Below are 18,240 nucleotides of genomic sequence, written 5' to 3' on the forward strand. Positions count from 1 at the left end.
CTTAGAAGGGGATGTAAATGGAAAATGCAAATGAGCACTTCATTTGAAATGCAAATAAGTAATTGAATTATGCTTGCATGATTTCAGTCCTGCACAAAAAAGGAAAACCCTTGCAAGAAGCGATAACCCTAATTATGGCTGTTGTTTCTCAGCCTCTGGCAGCCAAACAGTCTAGGTCTAGATCACTACTGCAGATTTGCCTTCCCCTCAGGCTTGTAATTTCAAATATCAAGACTCATCTCTGGGTGGATGCCCCAGACAAATTCACCATTTTGTCCGTCAGTGGACAACAAATCATCTCAGGTTTCAAGCTGCCTCTTAGCCTCTTGCTGCTCTCACATAGAATTTTCTTTAACACTCATCAGTTCAGGTGTCACTGGTCAAGATGCAGTGCTGTTATTTATGTAGTTCAGCCAAGATAACTTTTTCTTTGACATAGTTTTTTTTAATCACATTTTACATCCAGTACCATTACTGATAGAAATTCAGTGCTTTGTGACAAATTCCTTGTGAAGGATAGAGCAGGCCAAGAATAGCATAAATAACTTGGTTGTTTTGTCATTTTATTAGAGGATTGCAAAGTCACAGACTTTTCACAGAGACCATTAAGATGCTAAAGAAAATCCTTACATCTTTTATCATCCTTCTATCCTGAGCCCATGACCTGTTAAAGGATTCCTTCACACTTTTATATGCCCATCATCCTGATGAGTGCACCACACAAACACGATCATAAACTCACAGGCTCATATGCAAACATGTCAGCTTTGCTATACTTCACTCATTTAAGGGCCTTTTTGATTAAGACTTAAACACATCTGTGGAGTAGCTTACCTTTTAATGTAGCATAACCCTGTTTTTAACCTATTCCAAAACTTAAAATCACTATTAGGACCAGTTAAAATGTCTTCCAGCCTGCATTGTCCTCAGAAGAACAGTTCTGCCTGCAGCCTGTCAAGAGCTTGTCCTAACTCACACACACATAGACCTCTTCCGCCCAAGGTATTTAGCAATCAGAGTAGTGTCTCATTTGATTACAGTGGAACCAGATTGCCTTCATGAATGCATGTCACTGCCAACTGATGTTAATTTTCATCAGGGAAATGTGAAGCCTTGCCACTCTACCCACTAGTTAGTCAGGACCACTCATCAAGGTCAATTTGTCTCAGTGGAGATGACAGCTTTGTGCTGTTTGCTGGGTCTTTTTGTTCAATATTTGAATTGTAAAAATTCTTGACAATTGCAACTTTTTCCTTCATTTAGGATCTATTCTGAAAAAGCTTCTACACACTGGAAATTCCTTCAAAGTGAGTGCTATGCACTCTGTCACTGTTGTGATCATTTACATAGAGTCTTAAATCAGTATTTTATCTTTCTGTGTTGAATTAAAATAATAAAATTCACTTCTTTTCTGCACACTTGAATATGACTCCTTCTCCTGCTGTCTAGATCCGCTGTGAGGGGATCCGTCTCTTCCTGCTGTGGCTGCAGGCCCTGAGGGACAACTGTGCCGAGGAGCAGTTCCTTATCTTTGCCTGTCTGGTGCCAGGATTCCCTGCTGTGCCCTCCTCTAGAGGACCCTGCACCCTTGACACTATCATTTACAACCCCTTCTCCAACCCCCCTGATGGTGAGACAAGGCAGACATGTATGACTATGCATGCTTCTGAGTTGTGTGCACATTTGTAATGTAATATATTTTCTGAAATGTGCATAGCCTTATATTGTAAGGGTGGTATTTGAGGTAATCTACAAACATACTTAAATGATGTTGTATGGGTAGATTTTCTCTGGTTTAATAACTCTGGTTTACTGTATCTGTCAATCTGAGCAGCCAAGGTGGTGCCTGAGGAGATTACCCCACTAGTTCCAGCCGTAGTGGGAGAAAAAACTGCAGATGACCCAACCTGTTACATCCTTGAAACACTGCTCAAGTACATGGTCATCCAGGTAATAACTAACTTTACAGGTAAAAGACTACATAGATAATGGCACATATTTAGTACTTAAAAATGAGGTTATCATAATGACTGATTCCCTTGTTAGCATGGGATTGTCACAGTGGGACAGGATGTTTTGTCTGACAGATTCATCTTGGATGGATACATTTCTGTTGCTCACAATTAGTAACAGTCAAACTAGACTCTTTTATATTTGCATGAAAATGATTCTATACATTGTTTTCTGTCACATGCCAACACTTTCAAAAATCTACATAACAGACTTTTTTGTTTATTCTAAAATGCCATGAGAATATGCCATTAACATTGTTTTTTGCACTATATTGGTGCCCTTTTTTCCACTGTTTAAAGAACAGCTATGTTGGAAGTAGTGAACACGGCAAATTGCAGACTGTGCTCTGGTTACACTACATGTTTGTTTTCACACACACGATGTGAGTGCTCAGGTAGTTTGTAAACTACATATTATACAACAATAAGATAACAACTAAATTCAGTATCAGTTGTGAAGTCTATTAAGTTGTCATTCTTATGTGTACCTAAGCCAAACCATTTTACCACTGTAAACTGTTTCTTATCTTAAAGGAACCTTCAAACTATTATGTTTCCAACAATACACTGTCATTGTGTGAGTGATGCTGGAACCATCTCCTCTCCCTGTAGCCTGACCTTGTGTACCTTTGTGCTGTGTGTCTGCCAGGCATCCAGTTTAGAATGGAAGAATAAAGAGAACCAGGACACAGGCTTCAGGTTTCTCTTCAGCCTGTTCAAGAAGTACTACCTTCCACATCTATTCCCCTCCTTCACCAAGCTAACAAACCTTTACAAGCCTTTATTAGGTAAGCTGGCGTATAGAATATAGTGTGTATACAATTGCCTTTGTGCTGAAGTCTTTTCAAAAGGAATATTTTCTTATTGCAAAGGTACACACTCTCTACATGGATTCAGGAGGTTGTTTTTTTAGTTATTAAAAGCAAAATTTTGCTACTCAAAACTGGCTATTTAATACAACGATTTTACTGCTTGTTCCCTTTTTTTCCATATAGACTATCTGGAAATCCAATGCAATGATTTTCAGTGATGGATTTGAACACATTGTCATGGGAGTCATGCAAGCATACTTTTGAAATACATCTATGTATGATGCAAATTTTGATGTGATGTTGCTGAATGAAGAGCAAGTTCTGACATACAGAGTTTGCATTTAACTTTGCTGTGGTTGTCATGGTTGATATGGTTATAGCCTAGTTTACCAACCACTCCACCTCAACTCTCCGCTTGTCATCAGTAACCACCAGAACATATATAAAAACAGTAAAAAAAACAGATTTATGATTTCCTTTATTTATAATTCATTATATTTTGCATAGGTCATTCCATATACAGTTAACCAAATCTGAAAAAAATCCCACTCGATCCCCACAGAATCGCAGATTTTTTTTTGATGATAAAACATCACCATTGTTCACAATTTGAGGACAGAATCGGGCCAACAGAACAACCTAACAGAATTAGAACTTAACACATCTGAGTAGAATTTGAAAGGCTGTTATCTTCCTTTTATCAGTGTGAATTACCCGAACTATTATATAAAAAGTGTGAACACCATTGTTATTTCTCCATTTCACAGACATAAGTTATATTATGTGTGTTAAAATGTGACTATTATAAAAAAAATTTTTTTTTTTTTTACACAGAAGAAATCATGACTAAAAGATGGTACCTTTCATGTGCTATAAAATGTTCTGACCAACCACCTGCCATGGTGATACGACCCTTGAAAATTTGCCCAGGGAATTGTCATAAAGCAGCTTACGTGTCTGGGTTATTAATGCTTGTGTCTTTTACTCGATTTCATAAACATTAAATTTGTGCAGTTTTTCTGTGCCCTGAAAATTTTATGTGCTATCACCTTTACATATGAGGTCATGAGGATTACAATTATAAGGCACAAAATTTCAACTCAGACCTTGTACTTTATGGGACTGTAACTCAGAAAATCTTGACATTACCAAGGTAGAATTTTGCATGGTTTTATTAAAGGTATTAAAGGTATTCTTTACTTCTGCAGGCTCTCATAGCTAATATCTTTAAGCCCAGTAGCACTCAAGGTCACACAGAGATTAAATAATAAATTCATTGAAAATCAAATATTTGAAGTAATGTTAGAAAGCTTTAAATTTTACTACTATTACCAAATTAGTTCTTTAAGTTTTGAAAACCCAATTTAAACCTTGTCTTACTTTGCTCATCTTATAATGATAATTATAGGGTTTTGGGTTTTTTTTTTTTTTAGAAGCATGTAATTTATTCCCTTGTGTGTTGCTGTGACATGAAATTCTAACAGTCTTGTTACATGTGTAACAAGTAGACTGTATAGATTTGGGTACAAACACATTAGGCTTTATGATTAAATGAACAATTTTTGATTCAGTAGTCTGAGCTTCTGTCATGGATAGACACGTGGAGTTAATGTTTAACACTAGTCTGTCTTTGTGTTTCTCTTCTGTTCTGTTTTTTTCTCCATTTTTTTTGCCACTGTCCTCTGCTCTTCATCCACTGTCCTACTTGATCAGACCTCCCCCACCACAGACCGAAACCCTTGTATGTGCCAGTGACGCGGAACAATGAGAGCACCTTCTGCACTAGGGACCAATACCTGGCACCCCGTGTGGCCTTCATCACCTGGCTGGTCACCTTCTTCCTGGAGAAGAAGTATGTCAGCAGTGCTGCTGCAGCGCAGAGTGCCAAGAACGGCACCGAGGTCATTCCCAAACTCATCCAGGTGAACATGACAGAACCGCCGTGTTGATTTCTCATTCTATCATGTGAAGTTGAGGGCTGTTATGAAGGTAGTTTTTTAAAGCAAAATCCCAGAGCATCTGTGTAATGATACCTCAGATGGAGGTTCCTGAAAAAATAGTCACACATTTATTAATAAATGTGTCTTCAAATTTCTGCTTTGTTGAAATCAGTTAGTTTAGGCCAAGTAACAGAAAACAACTCTCTAAGTAATATAGTATAGTTGAACAGCACCACAAACATCTTTACTCATCATGAAACCTGTGAGGAATTACTGCCAGACTGTTGTAGTGGAATGCATTAGTTTTAGCTAGGTATCCCTAATAAACTGGCAGCTGACTGATATAGTACTATGCCTATAGTATACTTTTCTTGTTTTACATTTTTTGGAGCATTTTGCATTAAATGGAGTTATTGAAGTTATAGGCAAAAACACAGTGGATATCCTCATGATTAGACAGAAGTGAAAATCAATTGCAACTTAAATAGTAGCTCATCTCTGGTTAAAAATACTCATACAGCTAATCAGTTAAGGAATTTCTAGTAAATGAGACTCCAGCAACCCATTATTTAACTGTGAGGAGGCCCCCTGTAGCATACCCATGGATTCTCATTCCTCACTGATTCTGTCTCCCTGTGATGGCCAGACTGTCACTGCAGGCAGTAGCAGCCAGGAGAAGGATAAAGCTTCAGATGGGGATACAAACGGGCCAGTGGGGGAGCCTGAGAAGAGCCACTCCAACAGCAGCACGCTATCAGATCGACGGCCCAGCGACTCCAGTTTGTGTAGCATTGAGGAGGAGCACCGTCATGTCTATGAGATGGTGCATTCCATTCTACTGTCCACCAGGGACAATGTCAATTTTGTCAACGAAGTCTTCCACCAGGTACAGTGAAGTCACCAAGCAATATTTCTTTCTATGATGTTGCCAAAGTAAATTACATCGAAAGTGTTGTTTATTTTTCAAATTGATTAATACAGACTAGATGGCTACACTGCTAAAACATGTACTGTGTCGCCCTCTGCTGGTTGTTAATATTAACATAACTTTAATATCCTACCTAACAAGCCACCCTTGAAAACTATTCAGAACCTCAAATTAGTTTATAATAAAAGTCCATGTTTTTTGTCTTGAAGGCTTTCCTGTTGCCATCCTGTGAGGCGTCAGCAACCAGGAAGGTGATCACAGTGTACAGAAAGTGGATCCTGCAGGACAAGCCCAGCTTCATGACAGAGCCTGAAAGAGCTACCCAGGAAGATGAAGTGGATGACAGCTCTGAGCAGATGCTCATCACAGAGACAAACAGCATACATGCACAAGTAAAAACTACAGCCAGACAGTAAATTTATATTTTCCAATCATGTATGCAAATTATGTGCTGTTAATTATACTATAAAGAGGTTGAAAAAGAATTGATAGTGTAATGTGGGCTAGGTTTCTTTGCACTTGTCTTCAGTTACATGTTCTGTGAGCAACCTAGTTTGCATGTTACTAATGCAACAGAAAATCTATTTTGTTCAGTGCAATATATAATGGAATATTTCTATAGAAAGATATAGAAAAATCAAGTGAGATTCGGTTGTTGAATAATGATTTTGTTAAAGCTAGTTGCTTGTTTCATTTATTTGTTACAATTTGTGTCAAGTCAAAACATCCTGTTTGTTAACAAGTATGAACGAGCTTGTCTACCATAGATAATACGTGTCTTAGTATTTTGGTCATGTCTACTAAACAACTGACTGGCCTGCCTTGTCCTCTACTAGACATTGGAGAGTCATGGTCACAGACGGTCGTCCAGCTGGGGGAGGACCTACTCATTCAGCAGTGCCATCAGTCGGGGCTTTCTCACTGAGGAGCAGAACAGGGACGTCAAGGCTGGCATCCAGCCCACACTACAGGTCTGTTTCTATGTTCAATGGTTTGTTTTTATCCAGTGATCATGTGGTAAACACAATTGGCATTTCTTAAATGTATGCTTTTTTTTTAATATCACTGTTGTCTTAGTCACTTTCTGTCTTATTGTCTGCCCAACCTTATTGTGTGTCTTCCTACGCCTATGAGTGTAGGTGTTCCTGACCAACTCATCCAATGTGTTCCTGTTGGAGCCATGCCAGGATGTACCTAAACTCCTGGATAATCAGGTTGAAGTGTGCAAGGGTGTTCTCAGCATTTATCGGCACATGATAATGGAGCACACCATGAATACACAGACATGGTCAGTATTTTCTTGTAGTGGTTTTGTAGGATTTGTACATGCTTTTCAACACTTTTGTTACTTATTACTTCATGGCAGTCAGATGTTGTCATTTTGTGTGGGGTTCCTCACTGCACTACTTCACCATCTGTTTTTGCAGGGAGCAGATGCTGCAGGTACTACTGAGAATCACAGAGGCAGTGATGAAGAGGCCACAGGAAAACCAAAGAAAAGACAGCTTTGCTGAAAATTTAGCATCTATACTATTTAGGGTATGCCTTCATGTACATTTTTCCACATTAACTGATGCACAAGGCATATCATGGATATGTGATCATACCTACTGTCAGTACTTTTACCGAGAGAACACTTTAATTTTTGAATATTTAAAGTATTGACATATTGTTCTACAAAGTTTCTTTGAAGAGCAGCAAGAAAATGTGTCGTTTAGGAACCAGCTGTATATTGAGTGTATCTGTCTTAGTTGGAGTAATTTGTTGTGGGAAAGGCAAGGAAACAATACACCAAATTAGATGTGTCAGGGTGAATTTCATGTTGCCACATTATATCAGAAGCTGGAATTTCTTGCTACAACCCTGTCTGTCAATGCTCATTTTTTTCCTTTTCTCCTCTTGCATTCAGACCATCATTGTGGCATGGGTGCGAGCCAACCTGTGCGTATTTATCTCCCGGGAGCTATGGGACGAGCTGCTGGCAGTGCTGTCCTCTCTTACCTGCTGGGAGGAGCTGGTGACAGAGTGGGCCAGCATCATGGACTCGCTGACGGCTGTGCTGGCACGCTCTGTTTATGGCCTGGACATGGCCAACCTGCCTCTGGACAAGCTCAGTGAACAGAAGGAGAAGAAGCAGAGAGGACGTGGTAAGGGATAAAAATGGCAGAAGATGGGAAATGGGATGGCTATAATTTAATTGAATAAAAGGTTTGAAATGATTTCCAGAAAAATAATTCTGGTTTCTTTCCAGCTGTATCCTTTTTCTTTTTTACTGTATGATCGATATTTGTGTTAGCTTCTGTCACTTGGACATTAAAAGGTCATTTTTGGTGATCAGTGTTTTGCAGCATTAAAATGTGAAAAAGTATAGATTGATGCTTTTTATGGACACCATTGTTGTTCTTCTAACCGAAGAAGTGACATTGTGAAGCTTTTAAACATAAAGTTGCCATAAACTACATCTACCTTACTTAGATTGATCAGGCTCCAATTTGTGAACATAGATCTGTGACATACTGCTTGATTTACATCCTTCAGTCACACAGCTGTCTGCCACATGGTAAAATTTTTTTTGGTTCCACCACTGAAAATTTCAAATTCTGTCCACTAGAATTCTAAAGTGTGCACTTACGCTTGCTCATGCTGGTTTAGGGAATTTACACACTACATGAACGTTTAATGCAATCATCACTGATGTTGAAAGACACTACTGTACTGTTTTAATAAGGTTTAATTAAATCAAAAAGTACCATTGCTTGTCTTACTTACTCACTCGTCTGTGAGTTTGGTGGTGCTTTAGCTGATTATTAATGGAAAAATGTCCACTGGCATTTCAGTACCAAGAAAGTGTTGCTCTGTGCTTGTCAGGAGTGATCCAGGACTCTCACAAGGGGGCAGCTGTTGCACGCTCATTCTCACTCAGTTGGAGGAACCAAGGGGAACAAGTTGGGCCGGGAGTCCAGGAGCCCATGAGGATTCGCTCAGCCACTACTTCAGGAGCACCCGGTGTTGAAACAGCCCGTAACAACGTCCGACAGAAGGCATCTGGTGAGTAGCTGTGATGTAACGGTATTATTGCAATAGCCGTATGTTATTGTATCATCAAAACAGACAAATAATGGAATGGTGTGACATTTAAAAAACAATCTTCCTGTATTTAATATTCTATACTTGCAGTACTGATAAGCTTTTGAAGCACAACTTCAGGCCACAGGGTTTATCAGAGTACAGAGTGTTTATTGTGTGTGAAGGTCTCCAGACAGGTCCATGTGTACACTAGCCCAGGTGCCATTGAAAGACCCTGCACCAAAGACAAAAGAGCCAGCAGATGGCCCCCATTGTTTCCCTCACATGTCACTAGCCAATGTCAACATGTTTCCATGTCAGCTTGATTGCAGGCATACAGCACAATCCCCCCGACAGCATGTCAAAGGCCAGCTTTGGACGCTGCAAACACCCCTTATCTGATGGGAGAGTGGCAGGCTAATTATAAGTTGAGTTGGAAGGCAGTGGAGTTATAAGTAGCTGCAGTGCCTGTCTTGCTTGTCTTAATTTTGTCTAGACAGAATCTTAATGTGGGGGATAAAAGACAGAGACGATCCCGTTTTGTTTCCTGGCCTTCCGCCTCCCCAATTACCACCAATGTTCTGAAATGACGAGCTTGTTGAGCAAGGAGCAGATGTATTTGTGCCTGAAGGATGAAGTCTTACAAGGTGTGTGTGTGTGTGTGCGCATGTGCACACTTGTGTGTGTATGTGTGGGCTGACACATCTATTATAAGTCTTGTGCATGTTTATGCACCTATTCTGTTAGTCTGTTTATTTGTAGCTGCTTGCAAGCAAAGATGGGCATTAAACACTACCGCTTCAAATTCCCTTCCTTTTCTTTGGCCTAATTGGATTTCTCCCACATTGATCTTCAAAGGCCCAACAGCCCTCCTCCCCACTCCTCAAGAGAAGGCCCACACATCAATTGCATGGCAGTTTTTGATAGTTTCATTAAGAGTGTAATTAATGCTCATTAATATGCATAAATGGGAAGCAGTGGTGGGCTGTAGCAGAGACGATGTATCTCTCACACTAAAAGGCGTAATTAAAGTGTGCTGAAAGCAGAGAATAGAACTGTCCTCTTTCATTGCTCTCTTTGAGATTAAGCTTGAAGTGCTATCCAGACACAATGGCAATGCCTCAGCATTGATAACTGTCAAAACTTGGTTACACTTATGCATGCAAATACAAACTAATATTGTTCTGAGATCATGTCTTAATAATAGAGGAAAAGGCTCAATATTTCATTATGGTGCTCATTAAGCTTCTACAGCTACAGAGGCCTAGTTGAACCAGAACCTGCTCTCACTGCCATTGTGGGGATGCTTATAATTATACAAATTTATGTCAAGATTGTAATATAAGATAACACAGGAGATTAGATCAAATGTAATAGAATTGGTCTGTACACAGGTAATTTTTTTTCTAGTAGCATCTAGTTAAATTGCATGCTCAAATGCTTACCATGAATACACAAGTACTGCATGTACTAGTCTAATAAACAAAAGCAGCTTATGAAAAGGTGATGAGCAGTAATTAACGGCATGGTATAGACATACCGTAGACATTGTACTTTGGAGATTTTTTTTTTGTAAAATGTGCAGCTTAATACATAAATAGGAATTTTCGACAAATCAGCATAGAAAATTGAAAAAAAAATTGTGTTCAATTAAACTTATCCACAGTATGCCATCATTATTATTTATAAACAGTTATTCTTCACGTGCAAAGATTGTCTTGTAGGTCACACACAATCTTTTAAGATGACATTTTGTTGCATTTTGGTTTATCAAGAGCCAGACAAGCTATCTCACTAATGAGTCGATACATATCACAGCTACTCTGCTTTTAATAAATTAATGATTTTAATAAAAAATGAAATTGATTAAGTTTTTCTTTTATTGAAAAGTTTTTATTATTGTTGGCCTTTTACCCATTTTCTTCATGTGCAAGTCTGTGTTGTTTATATTACTGTATTTAGGACAGTTTATTATAGTGTGCTCTGTAATATGTATCTGCTGGATTTTATGTCGTTTCAGTGCTAATTTGTTATAATGTGGCTGTAACTATGTAAATTATGTTGTAATATTGCTTTAAAAGATGTATAACTAAGCTTGTCGGTATGATGAATTTTTAAACTCGCAAATGTCAACATCAGTCTCCACTAGCGGTCAAACTTTCATATTGTGATGCTACACAAACAGCATTGGTATATGCAACAACACTGTGGTCTCATTGTTCTGAATTTATAGTTTCAGTAACTTTACTCAGATTTTTTTCTTCTGATGTAGGACATACTACAGTTCACTCTCAAAACCACAATTATAGTTTTGATGCAATTTTTTTCCCCTCATTTCCAAATTCCACTCTGAATTTGGACATGTTACGGTCAAGCTCTTGTCCTACTGTGCTTTATTTGCTTGGTTTTGCTGATCAAATGTAGTCAGTATTGAAAGCTCCTTTGTAGCATTTCGTACTTTGCTGTCGCTGAATATTATCTTCTTCTCTTTACCTCTTTTCTGTCTCCACTGTCTCTTTCTTTTTCCTCTTCTTTCTCTTTCCCTGATGGAAGCTAAGCGAAGCCAGTCCATCAGCAACTGTGTTCATCTATACGAGGCTTTGCCCGCTACTAAAAGTGTTCCTATGCTGCTCCACACTGTGAGCTCTTTCTTGCCTGGTATCTCTTCTGGTAACTCTACTTGCTCTCACAGACTCTCAGGTAAAGTGTTTTCTGAGAGCTGCATCCGTTTGTGTTTGTGATCTCCGACCTGCTTTTCCCACTCATCAGTCACAATCTCTCATGTTTTCTGTTTGTTGTGATAGTATTACCATACTGAACATACTTTAAAAAATGCTCTGGACAGCCCTTTTGTATTGTATTGTACAGCCGGTAACAAGAATATGTCAAGAGTATGCATCACCACTGCATGACTGCATGTCCTACTTTCTCTCCATATCCTCATAAACGTCAAATCCTCCCCTGTGCTGTTTCTAAAAATCCCTAAAAATAACACGACATATCCCAACGTGTTCCAATTTTAAGATTTACCGTGTGTTTGGTCTCTTGGCTCTGCCTAATGATATCCTTTTCTCCTGATTGTCAGATGTGGAGGAGTGTCAGCTGTCAGAGTGTGGGGGAGAAGAGGAGCTGGGAGGCAGGGAGAGCCCCCTGCCACGTAGCAGCAGCACCTCGGACATCACCCAGCAGCTGTCTGACACTTTACCAGGTATATACACACCCAAGTGATTTTAGTTTCTGATCAATCTCTGTTTTGACTGGAAGTATACCCTCAGTCGATACAGTTAGGCTGTGATACAAATTAACCATTCGGTATACTTGAAAAGAAAGTCAGTTTCAGCTCAGTTTTTATTTTGTCGTCACGCCCTTTGAAATTTAATACAGTCTAAAGTAATTTAGTAGAAATGGCTTTGTTATGTTCCCTTGTTTTGTTGACACTGACAGATATTGTAGACGTTAAGGTAGTTAGTGGTACTTGAGTTGTATCATTGAACCCCAGTGAGGGACTCCTTTGATAGATAAACATTTTCTCATATTGTACAAATGAATTTAAACACTTGAAGGTTCCCTATGAATTTTTAGACCTTCATTAGTGCTATGGAGGTGTTTTTTCCATTAGTGAGTCCTTTGTTAGTTCATCTTTGTTTATCTGCAATACAAAGTTTTACCAACGGTGTCGCACTACTGCACTGATCAACAGTTGTCAATAACAGACCAAGTTATGCTGGAATGGACCAGCTAGGAAATAAATATTGGGTGCTTTCCATTCTGCTAATGGATACTTAATTGCATGTTTTATCTTTCATCCTCTGACTGTGATTTCAATTTGCTACATGACTGAGGACGACTGAATCCCTTAAATGCATCAGTGAATAGTCAGGGCAAGAGGAGATTCATGAGCACAGGTGTAACCTATGCTGTGTTTTACTGGATGGTAGCACCCCTACAATCAGAATCCAATTATTGGTTGGTTAGGTAATGTCTAAGCTAATTTGATGGGAGAGTCAAAGGCGGGAGTGGGCTGTTGTGGAATCAGTTTTACTGTAATTAATTATATTGCATGATTGCAATACTAATTAGACAAACTTCCTGTGGAAATATTGATGACGGCACCAATGGCAGCTTTGTGTAGTCATAAATTAACTACTGCATGTGTGTAGAATATGAATCATGCTTTGGCTTGTTGCCTTAAGTTATAAGCTCAAATACATTCAGGATTTTTCTCTTTTCTCATTTTATGTTCCAAAATTTGCAGCTACAAAGTCCTTAAGCTGAAAAGGACTTCATACCTTTTAGCCTGCAACTATAATTTAGAATACTTAAAGCTTTTTTATTACTACTTCTTGTCATCAGACTTCAGGTGTCACTGTAACTAAAGTCTGTACTCTTGACAGTTGAGATGCTGTACATCTTGAGTATATCAACTCGAAAAACGACACAGAGGTGAATGAGTATATATAGTTGGGTAAATACAGTTCTTTCTTGCTCACTTTTCATCCTTACATCTTTCTGCACCTTCTCCCCACTGGGAAAAGCAAAGACACAAGAAAGAGACATGAGTGAGAGAAGTGAGGAGCCATGTTAGCCAAATGGAAAGCACTGATCGAGCTAAACAATGCAGGATGTCAATACTTAAAAATCAGCTTTTGTAAATGTTTTATGAGGAAGGAAGTGCATTCAACATGTTTAATCCAAATGGTTTGCACAGAGGATTTTGGGGAGTACTACTGAATGTAAATCAAGAAAAATCCTCATGGCCCTTTAAAAAGTCCTTCTACAATCAAAGATGTAATATTTCTAGTTTAATTCACAGGGTTGTCTGTTTTCTGAGACGTACATGCAATGTTTGACAAAATGTTCCTCTACTTTTTGACTATGCATGTCCTGGGTTGTGTTAAAGTAATTTTCAAACAATTTGTTATGATCTGGGGAAACTTGGGATCTAAAGTGTATTATCGTCCTGATTTTAATGCATTTCAGCCAGTGGAATTAAACGCAAGGGCTCTTTACAACGTCTTGTCTTTCAGCCCAGAAGAGAGAGTACTCCCCTACTTCCTGTGGTTCTGACAGCAGGATGTCTGAAGCCAGGAGAGAGAGCAATGAGCCACCACTGGTGAGAACATTTATCCTGTATTATAGTGTTATGTTAACGTAATGAAGCTAGAATCCCCCGTTCAAGTTTCTCCTCTTTTAATGTTTGTGTCTGTATTCCTAGATCCTCATCCGACGGAGCAGTAGTCCAGCCGAGACAGAGTGCAATGTTGAGGGACACGCAAACTACACACGGCCCAAGCTCAGAGAGAAAAGTTAGACATTACACCACTGATTATATCTTTAAAATAACAATTGTTGTCATCTATATAGCTGTTTGTATATATATATGCTTGTCTGTAATAAACTTTTTTTTTTAAATGTCCTATCATTCCAATTTACCCACCGTACCTAGGTGAGAGTGTGAGTAGTGAGACGTCCAACGGCTACCTCAATGAAGCTGAAGTTACCTGGCAGGCATTTGATGAGGAGGCTGACACACAGTCCACACAGTCAGCTCACATGGACGTCACAGCTGATCCCCAGAGCCACGGGAGTCTGCTGCTCAGCCACAATGAGGCTCTAGCAGGTATAGGAGCTGACAGAACTCACCCCATCCACCTAAAATCTGATTTTGCCCTGTAATTATTCAAGTTGTTAATGTATTTCAATGTGTTTGTACTTTCCCGCTAACAAATAATGCAGATGCCTTTCAGGGTGCATAAGATGATTCTGCTCAAGTGTCTGTCTGTGGAGTGAAAGCAGGTTTGATACATACTAAGCAGCAGAACAGATTATACAAGTAACTCCTTTGTAAGAAAGAGTTAAGCAGTTTTGCAAGTTCATCTGGGGTGTGTTGCATCTATATCAGGATTTGATGCTTCCAAAATAACCTCACCCCTGATGGATAAATTAATCATAGCTGGATGAAGAGACCTGGTATCTGCTACTGTACTTCTCTGACTTAGCCATTTAATCTTTTAAATCTGATCACAGCTTGTGTTCTTTGTTATTTGGGAATCTTGTGAAGGTAAAAGTGACCCGTGGTTTGATAGAGACGAATCTATAATGTTTTTAGTTGCACTTATCTGTATTCTCATGGACAAAAGAAATCTAACCATCCCCTCAGCTTTTAACCATTCGACTTTAAGTCTACTCACTCCATCATTGATGGAGAAATTGCAGCTTCCCCTCTACCCTTCCCACCCTCGTATGTGAACTTCTGTCTGTTTCCTACATTGTGATCATAGTGTCCCTGTGCTCCCTTCCTCAAACCCAGTTTTATCCCTTTCCCCTTGTCGTTTTTAGGTCCCGAGTGTGCCTTCCCTCCCCACTCTGCACCCTCCTACCACCACCACCAAAACCACTACCACTATCCCCAGAACCCCCCTGCTTCACCAGCCCTGCTGGTGCACACAGAGTGCCCGCGGGACTGCCCCCTGGACGACACCATACATCAGTCTGTCTTACACATGCCACACCACTTGGGTACTGCTCCCTAGCTGCTACTCATCATATGGACCATAGAGTCTTCATTTACCATTGACCCTCCCTGCTCTATATTTCAGCCTTACCATCATTTCTATTTTTCACATTACACTCTTCCATTTTTTTGTGTTTCTTCTCTCTCACTACGTGGCAAATCCTGTTCAGTTACCTGATTACATTATAAATGAAACTATTCTGTTGGTTCTTTGGAACCATACATGTAATTGTGTAAGTCTTGTGTTTGCAGGGCACCAGATTTTACTGGAGAAAAGTTTTATTTTAATATAACACCTCAGATCTGCTACACTGTCCATTTCTGTAATTTCCAGGCCTTCACTCCCTACAAGTTCTTCTGCTGCCCACTAGGTGGCACTGTCCTTCCACACTTCATTCGGATGATGCATGTGATTTGTGCCTGTTTCCCAAAAGTGTTTCTGTGCATTAATCACGTGAATAGGACAAAAATCTTAATGCGCAAATGCATTTGGGAAAATGCATGGAAAACTAAGGATTTGCTCAACAGCTGCTCAAACAATGACAAGATGGCTTTGAGGATTTTTAATCTTTAGTATAGTTTAGCAAGTATTAAATCATAAATGGTTTAATCATGGTTCTTCTGCATTTGTTGACTGAATCCAATCTCCTTGATAAAATTGAATCTGGTTCACTTTGTATTGGGTACTAGCAAGTACAAGTATAGCTGTAACCAAATAATCTATTGTGTAATCCAAACCACCCAAAACCCTCTCTCTCTCTCTCTCTCTCTGGCCATGCAGATAGTAGTGAGTGTCTGGCTGATGATGTCAGCATCATAGCTGGTGGGACTCTGACTGGTTGGCATGCTGATTCTGCTTTTGTCCTGTGGAGGAGAATTTTGGGTATCCTAGGAGATGTCAACAGTATCCGCTGCCCCAAAATCCATGCCAAGGTCTTCTCCTGCCTTTATGAGCTCTGGCACAAGCTGGCCAAGGTACAGTTAAGAGACAGTGCACACACACACACACACACACACACCCCCCCCCCCCCTGTACATAAGGTAGAAGAAATATATACTCCTCTTAAAATATGTGTAGTTGGCATTATATTTTAGTACACAGTGACAAAACTCAACTTACTGTTAAATGATGATGGCTTTCAAGTACTCATTGCATGAAAGACAGTGATGTTGTAAGGATTTAATTAGGTTTATGGATGAAATGACATTTTAGCCGAGGGGTTATCCTTTCCTTTCTCACACAGAGATTCTTAATACGATTGCCTATGATGGTTACGTTCATTTAGTGAAGTTCAGCGTGTGCTTACAGATCAGGGACAACCTTGGGATCAGTGTGGACAACCAGTCTTCTCCTCCCCAACCTGCCTTCATCCCTCCTCTTCGAATGCTTGCATCCTGGCTCTTCAGGGTATGACCAGCACATAAGCACAGAAGACAACATTTAGAACACTCACAATAATCAACCCACTGAACACCAAAGAAGTTTCTGTTAGTTTTTTGCTCCTGTCACATTTTTACCTGCTGGGGCTCATTTTTCACTGCCATATAAAGTTGTGCACCTCTATGGAAACAGCACAACCATGGCAAGAGCTAGAAAAAACAAATGTCTTTTGTGCAGTGTGACATAGTTACACTGCCATAAATCACAATCTATAATTAAATGAAAGCTAATTTGTTGTTGTAGTTGTTTGAAAAAAATCCTGGAATCAACATATACAACATTTTTCCCAGTGTCCACAGCTGTTAGCAATACAGAGAAATAAAAAGTGACTCTTCATACTATACTTACTACTTTAATTTTTAATGTATTCCTAGTTCTTTCTCCTTTCTGCACTGTGGAAACACAGCCTGCAGTCTAGCCTAGGTCAGACAAAAATATTTTTTGTCACAGAACTGTTGGTCACTAGTCACTGTTGGACAACTGAGTCATTAATGTGTCCTCAGTGTTTCACTGAGACTAAGAATAAAGTGACTTTGATGAAATGTCATGATACTAAGTTTAGATTTGGTAAAGATTTTTAACAGAGTGGCAGGTACGAATAGTTGAAAATAAGTTAAAAATATGATTCTTTGTGTTTTAATGTTTAGTAGGTATACGGACTGCAGCTTAAATAATAAATTAATAATTTCTGTCAAAATTTAAAGTAAATTTTTGCTTTAAAGCTCTGATACTCAGACCAACTGAAATGTACCAAAAGTGAAAATCCTAGCGTTTTCATTAAATGCTGGTTTGTTTGGGGTTTTTTTTTTGGTTTTTTTTTTTGGCTCCAACATCATTGTACACCTCCATCAGGTGTTTTAAGGTGTGGTCGATGTTTCTCTTGGAGAATCCTTTAATACTCAGAAAGTAATAAAATTGCATTGCTATGAGCAAGTAAAAAACCCGACTGAATGGTTAGTTTTGGCAGCTACAGACAAATTAGCAGGACGTTTGTGAAACAAAAGCTTTGCGTTGTTAATTCAAATGAAGCAAATTTGTCATTTGTGTCTCTGTTGGAGAACAGTGACAGTTGTCACAAAGAATTCACAGTGATTGCAAGTGACTCCTGTGGTGACAAGTTTATGCAGAATGAAAAATAAGCAAATACATCAACTTCTCAAACCATTTCTTCGGCATATAGTGTGCATGTCAAAGTCTTCAGGATCTCAGAGTTACATTGACCTTAGTGACTCGCTCTGTCCTCCACAGGCCACCATGCTGCCAGCAGAGTACAAGGCTGGCAAGCTGCAGGCCTACAAGCTGATCTGTGAGATGATGACCAGGCACCAGGATGTGCTACCTAACAGTGATTTCTTGGTGCATCTCTACCACATCATGCACAAGGGCTTCACCAGTGATGATCAGGTACAACCAGCAGATGGCTTGTAATGTAAGGCTGGTAGTTTTTTCTTTTTTACCAGTAGATGGCGCATCTGTCCAACTGATGTGCACTGGTTCTGCTTAAAAACTGGAAAACAGTCATTTGTA

At 39.3% G+C, this 18,240-nt stretch overlaps 1 protein-coding gene across 7 annotated transcripts in view; it reads left to right on the forward strand.

Moving 5' to 3' along the window:
• Positions 1 to 18,240, forward strand: part of ralgapa2 (Ral GTPase activating protein catalytic subunit alpha 2) — a 99,470-nt gene that overhangs the window by 27,163 nt on the left and 54,067 nt on the right. For 5 of the 7 annotated variants that reach the window (XR_004848689.2, XM_035955700.2, XM_035955704.2 and 2 more), the window contains exons 5-25: positions 1,264 to 1,307; positions 1,450 to 1,630; positions 1,835 to 1,950; positions 2,662 to 2,800; positions 4,538 to 4,746; positions 5,411 to 5,650; positions 5,902 to 6,084; positions 6,529 to 6,663; positions 6,832 to 6,980; positions 7,120 to 7,231; positions 7,602 to 7,839; positions 8,561 to 8,740; positions 11,312 to 11,458; positions 11,844 to 11,966; positions 13,786 to 13,871; positions 13,974 to 14,064; positions 14,205 to 14,378; positions 15,098 to 15,277; positions 16,054 to 16,247; positions 16,582 to 16,680; positions 17,962 to 18,117. Coding sequence is in view for 6 of the 7 variants with exons in the window: in XM_035955700.2 (XP_035811593.2) it covers positions 1,264 to 1,307; positions 1,450 to 1,630; positions 1,835 to 1,950; positions 2,662 to 2,800; positions 4,538 to 4,746; positions 5,411 to 5,650; positions 5,902 to 6,084; positions 6,529 to 6,663; positions 6,832 to 6,980; positions 7,120 to 7,231; positions 7,602 to 7,839; positions 8,561 to 8,740; positions 11,312 to 11,458; positions 11,844 to 11,966; positions 13,786 to 13,871; positions 13,974 to 14,064; positions 14,205 to 14,378; positions 15,098 to 15,277; positions 16,054 to 16,247; positions 16,582 to 16,680; positions 17,962 to 18,117 (3,176 nt within the window). In the remaining variant the exon portion in view is untranslated. The remainder of the gene's footprint in view (positions 1 to 1,263; positions 1,308 to 1,449; positions 1,631 to 1,834; positions 1,951 to 2,661; positions 2,801 to 4,537; positions 4,747 to 5,410; positions 5,651 to 5,901; positions 6,085 to 6,528; positions 6,664 to 6,831; positions 6,981 to 7,119; positions 7,232 to 7,601; positions 7,840 to 8,560; positions 8,741 to 11,311; positions 11,459 to 11,843; positions 11,967 to 13,785; positions 13,872 to 13,973; positions 14,065 to 14,204; positions 14,379 to 15,097; positions 15,278 to 16,053; positions 16,248 to 16,581; positions 16,681 to 17,961; positions 18,118 to 18,240) is intronic. The other 2 variants (XM_035955705.2, XM_035955703.2) reach the window with 2 other exon arrangements.

Source organism: Amphiprion ocellaris, chromosome 20 (genome assembly GCF_022539595.1).
Source record: "Amphiprion ocellaris isolate individual 3 ecotype Okinawa chromosome 20, ASM2253959v1, whole genome shotgun sequence".
Taxonomy (NCBI): Eukaryota; Metazoa; Chordata; class Actinopteri; family Pomacentridae; genus Amphiprion; species Amphiprion ocellaris.